General features: G+C 42.9%; 1 protein-coding gene across 10 annotated transcripts in view; it reads left to right on the top strand.

Moving 5' to 3' along the window:
- The window catches only part of LOC114874868 (latrophilin Cirl-like), a 308,074-nt gene that overhangs the window by 288,958 nt on the left and 6,744 nt on the right, over nucleotides 1–12,372 (top strand). For 8 of the 10 annotated variants that reach the window (XR_006829983.1, XR_006829984.1, XM_029184560.2 and 5 more), the window contains 9 exons: nucleotides 514–1,155; nucleotides 2,328–2,739; nucleotides 2,831–3,056; nucleotides 3,148–3,313; nucleotides 3,446–3,660; nucleotides 3,750–3,853; nucleotides 4,931–4,975; nucleotides 6,456–6,624; nucleotides 7,601–7,822. Coding sequence is in view for 8 of the 10 variants with exons in the window: in XM_029184560.2 (XP_029040393.1) it covers nucleotides 514–1,155; nucleotides 2,328–2,739; nucleotides 2,831–3,056; nucleotides 3,148–3,313; nucleotides 3,446–3,660; nucleotides 3,750–3,853; nucleotides 4,931–4,975; nucleotides 6,456–6,624; nucleotides 7,601–7,822 (2,201 nt within the window). In the remaining 2 variants the exon portion in view is untranslated. Of the gene's footprint in view, nucleotides 1–513; nucleotides 1,156–2,327; nucleotides 2,740–2,830; nucleotides 3,057–3,147; nucleotides 3,314–3,445; nucleotides 3,661–3,749; nucleotides 3,854–4,930; nucleotides 4,976–6,455; nucleotides 6,625–7,600; nucleotides 8,004–12,372 lie in introns of all 10 variants that reach the window. The other 2 variants (XM_029184568.2, XM_029184562.2) reach the window with 2 other exon arrangements.

The raw sequence follows: 12,372 nt of genomic DNA, 5'->3' as shown, positions 1-12,372 counted from the left end.
CGAAAGGGTTAATGTTTAAAGGGCAGCTGTCAGAACTTCCGAACTCCAACGGACCCGATAGCCAAAGGAGTTTCGGAAGGATATCGAAACCGAATCCATCCGATCCCCAATTATTAACACTTTCGTTGCGTATAGTATCGATCCACGTTGGCTATTATTAAAGTTATCATTATTTCTCTTTGTTCCATTCATCCGTCTATAGAGTGGTTCGATACGATTGCAAATGCGCATTAACGCGTTAACAAGGGATGTATACCAGTTGGTTGCATATAAATCGTACGGGAAAGGCAGTCTTCGACTTGGGTGGGTGGCTCGCGAACTCGTAACAATCACTGCAAAAGATTAAGGCACCCTTGGGTATCCAAAATTCCATTTCGCAGACCCGATACGATGTTGCGCGTTAAGCTTCATCCCCGCTGGGGACCGAACACTAGAATCACATTAAACCCCGCGCCATTAACTAAAGCCAACTAACAGGCCAACTAACGTTCGTAACTAACTGAAATATTCCAGTGCCGAGCACGCTGTACCCGGAGTCCAGCTCGAATGGCCAATGGTACGACTACGGTAGACAAGTGTGTCCCCCGGTGATAGCCAGGAACCTGTCGTGGAACACGACCAGAGCCGGCGACGTGGCGGTTCAGAGTTGTCCGGGTGGCGCGAACGGTTTGGCACGATGGAGATGCCTGGCTAGAGGGGATTCAGCCTTCTGGCACCGAGACAGTCCAGATTTAAGCGAGTGTCGCTCGGTCTGGCTGACCACCCTCGAGAACAGGGTGACCGAGGGCGACGTCATCCTTGGTATCAGCCGGGAACTGTCGCAGGTGACGAACAACAGCCGAGGATTGTACGGAGGCGACATGATGATCACCACGAAGATTATCAAGAACATGGCGGAGAAAATGGCACAAGACATACGAACGTACCAGGACGCGAATCAGAGGGAGGTCAGCGTGACTGAATTGCTTCAAGGTGTTGTGAGAACCGGCAGTAACTTGTTGGACAAGGCGCAAATGGCGTCCTGGAAGGATCTTAGCCATCAGGAGCAGATGAGAGTCGCGACCTCTTTATTGATCGGGCTCGAGGAGAACGCGTTTTTGCTAGCCGACACGCTGATGCACGAGAAGACGATCACTCATGAAGGAAGGAACATACGTGAGTATCGCTATTTGCGTTTATTGGACAATGCAGCTATTGTTGTAGGTCGTAGAACGTAACTGAGAAATATACAGGGCGACATTTTTCTAGAGCATTCTTCCTCTCTATATTTTCTCATCCTTAGAAGTAGCACGATAGTATGTTACTACGATTTAACCACCTGTCACCCTGTATATGGCTACGGTTGAGAACGTTTAACATTCCTCGAATGAACTAGAATCGAACGACGCGATACTGTTGAAGGTAAAAAATTAGTTTCCAAGCAATTTAGATGACCCGATAGACGTGAGAAGGTAGTAGAAGGGAACCGTGATGAGTAGAAAGGAGTGGCAGGCTAACAAATTAACGGCGAGCGTCTAGTACAATGGACATGCGAATATCGCGGGGCCGACTTTAAGCATCGGGTCGCATAAATCTAGATCCCTTATCTGGAGAATGCGACGCTAGTAATATCCGGCGTAGATAAAACAAAGATCCAAACCCATCGTAATTCTCTGCTGCCGTCGCTGGATAATGTTGTAACCCGAGCTTTACCTATCCCTTCCCGGCATTATCACAACAAAACCCCCGGGAAAATTACGAGCAATTTGATTTACTTCCTGGAAGTAGCGTTGCCGCGCCATGATTGAGCCTGGAAGCGAGTTATACGAACGCAGTCGAATGAAGTAGCAGCAACATTAGATCCGCACGTGATAAATAGCATAACAGTAAAAGGCAAAAAGAAGAGGAGTTTGATGAGCGACAGCCGGCCGGATGCCATGTAACGTAATATTCCCTGGCTCCTTCTTCCGCGCGAACAGAAAACTCGCTTCCATCGACAGGCATGGGTCGAATTTTTCTCCTCGACCCGAGGTCATCACGTTTACGATTGATCGAATGAAATATATGATGAAAGGAATGACAGGGAAAAAAAAGAACGATACACGTGTGCGCGTTTAACTTTATTGTTCATTCGAGAAGATGAATCGACATAGCGGCTCGCAAAACTTTACGATCGCTAGATTCGATTAACGTTATCCTCTGAAGAATGTCATTTTTCTCCAGATAAGATGAAAATATTGCATAAAGAAGATTTATGTTTCAGTTATAAAGCATAGTAATGGCCTTCTTGCGAGATGGAGGGTAAGTTAAAAAAAGAAAACGTTACTATTTCATTTCTTCTATAACAGTGATGGAGGTACGCGTGTTGGACGCCCGGAATATCGGCGACGATCTCGAAGTGTTCCCGACCGAAGCTGCTCAACAGAGATGGACAGCCTCAAACGATCGCGTCGAGCTGACCAGGGGTGCTTTGCTGGAGAACAGCGAGGGTGGCATTGTCCGTCTGGTTTTCATGGCCTTTGACAGACTGGAGGAGATCCTGCAGCCGCAAGCCGAGGTATCGTCGTTGGTGATGAACGACGAGCCACAACCGCTGCCGAAGAGGAATACGACCAGGCTGCTGAACAGCAAAGTGATCTCCGCGTCTTTGGGCAAAGGAAGGCACATACAGCTCAGCGAACCTGTCCGAGTCTACTTCAAGCATCTGTCCATTGAGAATGTCACCAATCCGACCTGCGTCTTCTGGGACTACATTCTGAGGTAACTTTGACGATACCAATCTCCTTTACAGGGTATCGGAATCAATCGAGGATTGGTTATAATTCTATTAACCTTGAATTTCATTTTTCAGCGCATGGTCGGAAGAGGGTTGCGAGATACGAAAAACCAACGAGACCCACACGGTATGCGAGTGCAACCATCTAACGAATTTCGCCGTTCTAATGGACGTTCACGCTGTCAGACTGGACATCGCTCATCAAGTGGCGTTGCAAATCATCACCTATATCGGTTGCATCATTTCCGTGGTCTGCCTCGTTCTAGCGATTCTGACGTTTCAATTATTTCGCGGACTAAAGGTAATCCCTCGATTTCCGCGCGGTTCGTAACACGGCTGATATGAAATCGATCGAATGCCAACTGATGAACGGTTCATCGTTTCATTTCCAGTCGGATCGTACAACCATCCACAAGAATCTCTGCGTGTGCCTGCTGATCGCGGAAATTTTATTCGTTTGCGGGATCGGACAAACGAACCAGAGAATTGTCTGCGGTATAGTCGCCGGATTGCTGCACTTCTTCTTCCTCTGCGCGTTCGCCTGGATGTTCCTCGAAGGTATTTCTCCCGAAGGTTTTAACTGTAATCATTCGACCAACTGTACACAGCTCGGATACCATGATTTATCGAATGATTTCGCGATAGAAAGAAGGAAAAGGGTGTAATTCCTTTCCAATTTTCTCCATACAGGATTCCAATTATACGTGATGCTAATCGAGGTGTTCGAAGCGGAAAAATCAAGGCTCCGCTGGTATTATTTAGTCGCTTACGGTGCTCCGTTGCTGGTCGTAGCTATCTCCTGCATAATCGATCCCCTTAGTTACGGTACCGATCGATATTGCTGGCTTAGAGCGGACAACTACTTCATCTTCAGCTTCGTTGGACCTGTGATACTCGTTATACTGGTAAGATCGCTCGATAATCACAAAGGTCAATCAATCTTGCTTTTATAACACGACATAGGTCTAAGTAACCCATCTTCTTTTTTTGTCAGGCAAATTTAGTATTCTTGTCGATGGCGATTTACATGATGTGCCGGCACGCAAACACCACCATAGCGATGAAGAGTAAGGAGCACTCGCGATTGGCCAGTGCAAGGTAAGCTTAGAAAATCCGCGTTTCTCCTGAACATACATGGAGCGTAATAATGAATCTGTATATACATATACATTATGTATATTTCTATATTGAAGTAATTCGATCGAGTCCATCCGTTAAATGAACACAGTTCGAGATACGATCCTATCGTCGAGTAGAATCGAAATGTTTGTTTTGGTGCTTTCGATTCACGTTCGCAAGCTTTTACTTGCTTAAAGAGATCTCCCGAAAGAGAGTCTTTTATTGTTCACGCATCTTTTTGCCGGCCATGCTGAGTACCTTTCGTTTCATTATTTCCGTTTTATTCAGTTATTGTGTTATGGAATGATCGCAGATTTCCGTTTGTTCGACACACCACTTGTACTGCTAATATACATATATATATTTCTATATATCAATATTTATATATATATATACATGTATTTATGATTTGGTAACGCTCGTTAACGCGCATACACGTGATTACGGAACCCCGGTCACGCTCGAGTCACACTTGAACGAGAGATTTCGGACGTAGCGACAATCGAACGGGCACAGTAATAATTAACATGTGCTTTTTCTCATTTTAACGAAACGAGTTCGAAATACAGACACGTCGAACGAAGAGAATAACGACACGGCATTAACTTGATAAATCTCGGTGCGAAAATATTGGTGATGGTAGTTAAATTCTTTTGCAAACTCGACTCGAATTATTATCGAGACTGCTTTATCGTGATAATCGTCGTCCTGTATCTCTGTTTTTATTTTTATCTCCTTTTTTTGGGTATTGCATTTTTTATTCACCTTTTTTTTGGCCCATGTTTAATAGTACGAGAGTAATTAAATGTTGTTGAACGTTGTTTGTGTACTAATGCAATGATATGATCGGATAGTAATACGAATCGAGTGTTGCAACAGCGAAAACTATGAAGTATTGTTTATTTTTTATTATTTTTTTAATAATCAATTAATTTTTAAATGGTGCCGGAACAATCACCTAACTTTGCTGTCTTGTTTCATTTTTTGTATTAAATCTTCTACCCACTTCTGTCTACACTGTTCTACATTCTTCTGCATGGCGTGGTTGGTTGGTAGTGGAAAGGAAGAGAATGCTCTTCCCAACAAATTGCAAGCGCACTTGTAAGATATTTACCAATTTTTATTATTATTATTATTATTATCATTCATCTCTCAATCATTCGTCATTAACAATCATGTTACTAATATCCGTTCCCGTGTCTTTTTCTTTTAACCATCTCACATTTCTGTTTCTTCTGTTTCCATTCAAAGCTATCGATCATTTATATCTGTTCGTTTCTGCGAATGTAGAATGTAGAATGTAGTGGTGATTCTGTCTCGCGAAACACGCTGATCGTTAATAATTTTCTTACGGTACTGGATAAATGAATTTAGATGAATTATTAAAATAAAATTTTGTGAAAGGAAGTTTACTTTGCTCGATTACTGTACTTATATTCAAGGAAAATTCATTTATCCGGTACTGTGTATCACTGGATCGTGCGACTCATTGGAACCGCAATCATCATTATTATTTTTTGTTCAAAAAGAGAAAATAAGCCTGAATAATTTGCAATTGTCAAGCTGCTTACGTAGCGTGGTGTCATTAAGGGGTGAAACGCTTGACAAGAAAGCACACGTGGCCCGTGGATCGATGCTCTCTGAACTCCTTTAGTTACATACGTCACGCTGTTTGCATTTCCTCTGAGTACACACGACAATTCAAACCGCATGCCGTATTTATCCTTTAGTTTCGGGTGTTACGCCTGATTTGAGAGTAGCTTAGACAGTACGCGAGATAGTAATAAACACCTGCCTCCACCTTGTGTAATTCGTGTCCCTGTGTATCCTAGAATCTCCTGTAGCCTGTAGTCGAGATACTTTTGAATAGAATTAAAGAAAAAAAAAAAAAAAAATTAGAGGAAAAAATGGTGAAGAAGAGGAATAAGAAAACGAGAAACGTATAGCGTGTGTGCGATGCTTATAGGACCTGTAACCGCTTTCGAGTCTCGCGAGAACATTAACGTTGCTAATGCTTTGTTCGAGCGTGTTCGCATCACGTGCACACATTTAGAAACGAGCAGCATTAGTACACGTTAGCGTCGCGTAGCTCGAAATGTTGCGTGCACTTCGGTGCATAACACCGTCCCCTTGATAATCTTACGTGTTCTCGCCGCTCCATTTCGATAAGAACGTGACAAATGTAGCATTGGAATTATTAGAATTAAAGTCACACCATCATCGATCATTTAGCACGTTACCCCTTAATTCTTTCGATGGCACGAGACTAAGAGATCATTTCCTTTTTGACCCTCTGTTTTTATTTTATTCGATCCTTTGTCTCTCTATTTTACTATCACTTTATCCACCCTCGTACGAGCTGCTCGGAAAACAAACTGAATAATAATTTATGTATTTCGAAAAATATTTCCCATAATTTTTCATAATTTATTATTTTAAAGTAGGTTTGTCTTCTGAATGAGTTCGTGTAACGTTACATCACTCGTTCACGTTCCTTTAAGCATCGCCACGATTATCTCGTTGAATACTTTGCTTTCGGTATAATTTATTAACCATTGTGTTTTTTTTTTTCTTAAATCAGGGCATGGCTGAGAGGTGCAATCGTCCTGGTATTTCTGCTGGGGCTCACCTGGACATTCGGGCTCCTCTACTTGAACCAAGAATCCGTCGTGATGGCGTACATCTTCACCATATTGAATAGTCTCCAGGGGCTGTTTATCTTTGTGTTCCATTGCGTTCAGAACGAGAAGGTAAGGGAATACGTCGGGGTCCAAACGTCTACCTTACTTTAGATTCTCTGCGACCTGTTGTTACCCGGGTTTTTAGATAACTCCGAGAAAATCATAGTCATCCGTTCATTCTGTCATCCTTCTCGATACCATTTTTCATCGAAAATCGTATTCATGAGAAACAAACAATGCGAAGAACTTGAGACAACGTAATGGTGAACGATGTTAAGCTCTCCATTGTATGTAAATTACAGTTTTGATTTTGTAGCGGTGGCTGAAAAGTAAGCGAAAGAAACGATTCGAGGAGTTATATCAAAAAGTGACGTGTTTCGAATCGAAAATAATGCAATTTTATATACATTATATAAATATATATATAAAAATTGTAAAACTGTTTCTATCGAGTAAGTTTATAGCAACATTTATTAATCACGAGTCAAGCATCTTGTAACATAAGAATTCGATGCACTCTGTACGGAAAAGCGGATTCTTCGTATTTATAAATAAGTAGCAAATAACTACCTAGGCAAGATGATTTGAGAGTAATCATGTTATATAACGCGACAAGCTGGTACACAAACGTACACGATGACAACCAATGATGTCTCAAATAAAGTGCTGTGGCAATCGAAATCACCCACGTTTATTTGCTGTATCACCGGGGATCCTGTAATATGTTTTGCAGCTCGTTATATTTCGTTTCTATGATTTATTATAAACATAATTTATACTTTGGTTGCCACTGCAGGATGCACCGCTGTTTTCTTGATTTCTCTGTAAATTCAGCACCAAAACGCTTCGTATAATCGCAAACATGTTCACCTAGTTTCTCGACATACATACATAATGAATCGTGATCAATATTTTCTGTTCCATCATTTTTTGTTATATTTTTCATAGAAAAAAAAAAACGAAACGCGCGCTCGCACTTGCCTTGGTTCTTTGTGCACCGTTAAAAACCTTTCGTTCGGGGGGTGGGTTTGCTTTGCCATTGCAGGTGAGGAAGGAATACAGAAAGTTCGTGCGCCGTCATTCCTGGCTACCGAAGTGCCTGAGGTGCTCGAAGACGATGACCGGAAGCTCCGGCGGTTCATCCGGTACCAGCGGCGGCGCTGGCGGTGCAAACGGCGGCAAGGACTTCGCCTCGCACAACACCTCGTCGAATCCATCGGCGCCGACGACGGACAGTTCCGGATTGTCGCCTCATGCCGCCTCCAATGTGGGTACAACACCGACCACCTCACCGCCGAACAATCACAACAACCTGACAGCCGCCTGTAACAATACGAATCTTTCGATAAACGTGAACCTGAACAATTTGTCGCTGAGGTCGCCGGTCGGGGCACACCAGATGCACATGATGGCACCTAGCAACCACAATAGGCATCCCGCTCAGCAAGGTATCCGATAGCCGCTTTTACACCAAACCGAGAAACGAATTTCTTTTGACAGTTATCAACGACCGATCTGACAGCTGTGTCTGTCGCGAGGGATATAAAATATACGTACGATTTAAAGAGGGAATATATTTTCTTTTTGTTTTTTGAAAATCACGAAGATGAACAAAAATAGGTCTCTCTCTCCATCTCTCTCTCTCTCACTCTATTATTCCTGCCTCTGTATGGCTCTAGCTGTGTATTGTACTCTGCTCGCTCTCTATTACTCCACTATTTTTTTTTCTCCCCCTCTATCGCTTGTTTCTGCCAGTAACGCAAGTATGATTAATGGTACTGGAATTAATAACGCACACTCCCTTCACCGCCGTTCTGTCACTCGTTCCACGAACGTCACCCTAGTTGATACCGCGGAGGTACTTGTACTTTTATCGTAGACGAATTCCTTCGTCCGCAGATCGACTGCGATTCCAACGTGAACTCGTGTTTCCTAGCTCGTTGCACGATCATCCAGCTGATTAGGAACAGTGGTTTCCGTTGCAGTTGCCACGTGAACCTTTTCGATTTAACCCCACACTGTCAGGGTTGTTCAAGACTTCTTATAATATCATTCCCTGCACTCTGTTCTTCAGTTTTTTTCTTGCGACGGTTTCTTCCAAGATCTCATAGAATTTCGCAGGCAACAAATTTTCCCCAGTTTAGCATCTAAAAGGAATATCAGAGAAAATCGAGGGATTCAAATGCCCTATCTGCCTAGTTAAGCGTCTTAACCACTGTCACCGCCACCCTTGGCTCTCTGTTCGCTCGTGTATGCTAATTCGACCGAGTCTCCCTGTCATCTTCGAAGCTACGCCCTTCTTTCTCCTTTCTTCTCTCTTTCTTCTTCTTTTTTTAATGTGTTACCCCAAGTCTGTTGCAGGATAAATTGTGAAGTGGGTGTCCTCGACCCTCCTAGTCGCGCGGTTCCGCTCGAAAGCGACGCGTGCCAGAAACACTTTTTTTAACGTCGCCGAGAATCGCTTCGCCGCCTCGAAAAGCTAGCTCTGGAACGAGACGGGCTAAAAAAGGCATTTAACGAACCGTTCTACTCTTTCGACCCTATCGCGTTCGTTGTGAAGAGAATTTAGAGAGAACAGAGAGAGAGAGAGAGAGAGAGAGAGAAAATTAGGGGATTAAGATTAGGGGTTGAATAAGAGTGAGAGAATACGACGTACAAGGGTGGTTGGTTTGAATGAACAGAAATAAAAAAAAAGGCGAAAGAGAGAGGGGAAAAGAGAGAAATTATTGAACGTGGTCGTGCCGCAAATTCGTATGATAAAACAACGATACTCGCTGGTAGATAAAACGATAACTCCACCCCCTAGCTAATCGCGTGCCATTGTGTTTTCTGCAAAAAATTTATTGCCAATTGTTCAGCGAATTTATCGGATTTAGTAGAGATTACTTGCGGCTCGAGCTGTGTTCTCCAGCTGGAAATGACGAATGACGTTACAGGACGATTACGTAATTGCATTGCACCCCTTTTTGAAAAAATTCAAAGTACCACATAACTGTAGAAAAATTCATGTTTCAAGCACAAGAATCAATTATTTCCCTCTCTCTTTCAAAGGGGAGATCTCTGTTTACCGTCAAAGAAAAGAGCAACGAAATGATAAAGTGTTTGTCACTACGAAAGCAAAGGGGGAAAAAATACAAGCACGCTCTCTCGCTCGATTTTGCACACCTGTAAACACGCGAAAGTACTATTTGCAAGACCTCCTACTAACAATGGTGATTTTCGTGCTTCTTATCTGGCTCTGGGTTTGGTGTAACGCGGTTGCTGGCTACTTTGTACCCTCTTCCCTTCCCACATTCCCCTCTCGACGAATGAACCGCGATATTCGTCGCAGCGAGCCTCGCTTGTGCTCGCCATTTATTTCAGATGTTCCGGATCGTTAATGAAACGCTAATGGCACGCGCACGAGACACGTAACGAATCTGTAACATCGATGATTTACAATCGGCTTCGCAGTTGCGCCTCCGATGGCTGACCTCCGCTCGAGAAACACTTTCCAACCTGTGTCCTCATTTTCTCTCCACTAGCTGGCTGTTTGATATCTGTAATTAATTTATCATATTCAATTTAATAATATCGTTAATTGTAAATAATCGTGTCCAATTGTTTAACACATTAATCGCTAGAGAGACGATAGGAATAATCAACGCTAAGAATTAATATTCTTAATTATGAAATATTAATATTATTTTGATTCTATTAAGCATGGCTATTTTTATTATGGACGGTCAATGTGTTAAGCATTAAAATCGGGCACTCAGTACATAACTTACTAAAATGTCAGCAATTTCTATCGCAAAGCTTTAGAAAGGCCAGCTCCTACATTCCAACCGGTAGCATCTGTTCTAGCAAGTTATCTGTGGCTTGTTCGCAAACCTGTTTGTCGCTTATCGACTCGTTTTTATTGTCGAGGCACTGATGCGCGAGCCGACCGGTAACTCGCAATCACTAGTTGAAGAAGTTCCAAGAAAATTTGTCTGGATCACGAAGAAAGTATTCCGAAAGATTCGTAATGTACGAGCGAATGTTGAACGCGTGGGCAGAATACGTACGATATAGATCCTTAAAATAAATGAAACAATTCTTCGCATATCACTAAGAGACAAGCTTCGAATTCTGCCCACGTAACTTTAAAATATCTTTAAGTCGCTTGTTGTCGAGCAATCGTTCAATCGGAGAGCGTACAAGTTTTCTACTTTCAATAATTTCATTTTTTCCAACTGAGTTTCAAATTTTTCTACGCTCTCCGATTGATTTACTTGATTCGGTTCACAGCCTGACAAACGCACGTCTTCAACACGCGTTCGGGGTGTTTTTTAACACGACGACCGGTCACTCGACCACGAAGACAGGGGAAAAAATCACAGAGACGAGAGAGATCCGCGATCAAGCGATCCCTCTTGTCTCTCTCACACCTCCTCCGCAGCATACACACGCTCGTTCACCACCTTCGCTTTCCACACACCTACACCTTCACATGGACGTATTTTTTTTTCCTATTTTTTTTTTCTCTCTCCTCATTCCGTGCGTCTCGCTAATTAACACCGGGTGCACACTCGACAAGAGGTGAGATAGGGTAATACGGATCATCGGAGTTTCTAACGAGTCCAGCTCGCGTTTGAACTTCGAAACGCATCTCGTTGTTCAATCACGAGCGTAAAAATTATAATTAGATATGGAACTAACAGGAAAGATTATCCTGTTGCGATCGGTATTACGCTGTTTTTTTTTTCTGAAACAAATGACCCAGTCTCGGCACGGTTGCGTGTCAGCTACACAAAACCTTATTGAAGACAGTACGAATACGAGGAAGATTCGTTCCTCTCGTGTCACGATCTCTGATGCATCTTACCTTGCTCCACTGCAGCCTGATTATTTTGAATAGAAAGTAAAGATTTAATGTTCTTGAAGTGGACAAACTGTGGGAGATTTGCGAAATCAGGGTAAAGGGTAGAAAAACTAGTAGTACAAGTCAATCATTTTTCGTACCAATTTTATTAGAGTCCAATATTAATTTCATATCAAGTTTACAATTAAATTTTTCAACAATCTGTATTTGCATGAAAAAAGAATCTTAACTAGATGGCTCTTGGACAGATCATAAAGCAGTCAAAAATAATTATCGCGCTAGAAAATTCCCTGCGGAAGTACGTAACTTTCTTCACCGTTCCAAGCGTAGGAAAACGGTTGGAAAAATCTTGGCTACGTATCGACCGGAAGTGGGGTTCGCGTGACCCGTCCACGTACGCCCGGAAAAGCGGTGCAATCGCGTATCGTTCGTCCAGGACAAACACACACGGCCGAGGTGTGCGTGCTGACACCGCGTATCTCAGCCCGTTACATCGTAGATTCGCTCGTGTACGAGTTAAATCCGCCACGCTTCCGGCGAGCATCACAGCTACGCGCGATATCATCGGATTTCCCTTCCTCCCTATCTTTCGTGTTCGTGTCATTTCCCAAAAGGTTACGGGGCCGGAGGTCCTCTTTTAAACTGTCTAACGCCGCATCAAAGTAATCTTCCATTCGCGACGAGAACCAGGGCTCTTTGTGTCGGTGGAATAATCAACGACGAAGACGATTATGTTAAAAGAACAGGCTTCGGTGATGAGATAACTGCGAAACGTTTGATAATGTACACTGGAATGAGATTGAGTAGAGATGGAGATGTGGAGCAAGGTGATTTGTCCAGGGCTTCGTGAGACTCGGGTAACCCTTTGTTTACTGGTAACTCGATAAGCCTATGAGCTTGGTATTGTATCTAATAGAACTTTCCCCTGAACAGAAGATAATGATAATTTAGAACTCGTTAGTTTCAAAGGG

The sequence above is a fragment of the Osmia bicornis genome, chromosome 13 (assembly GCF_907164935.1).
Source record: "Osmia bicornis bicornis chromosome 13, iOsmBic2.1, whole genome shotgun sequence".
In the NCBI taxonomy this organism is placed as follows: domain Eukaryota; kingdom Metazoa; phylum Arthropoda; class Insecta; order Hymenoptera; family Megachilidae; genus Osmia; species Osmia bicornis.
The sequence above is the reverse complement of the archived record's forward strand: the minus strand, read 5'-3'. Positions and strand labels throughout refer to the sequence as shown.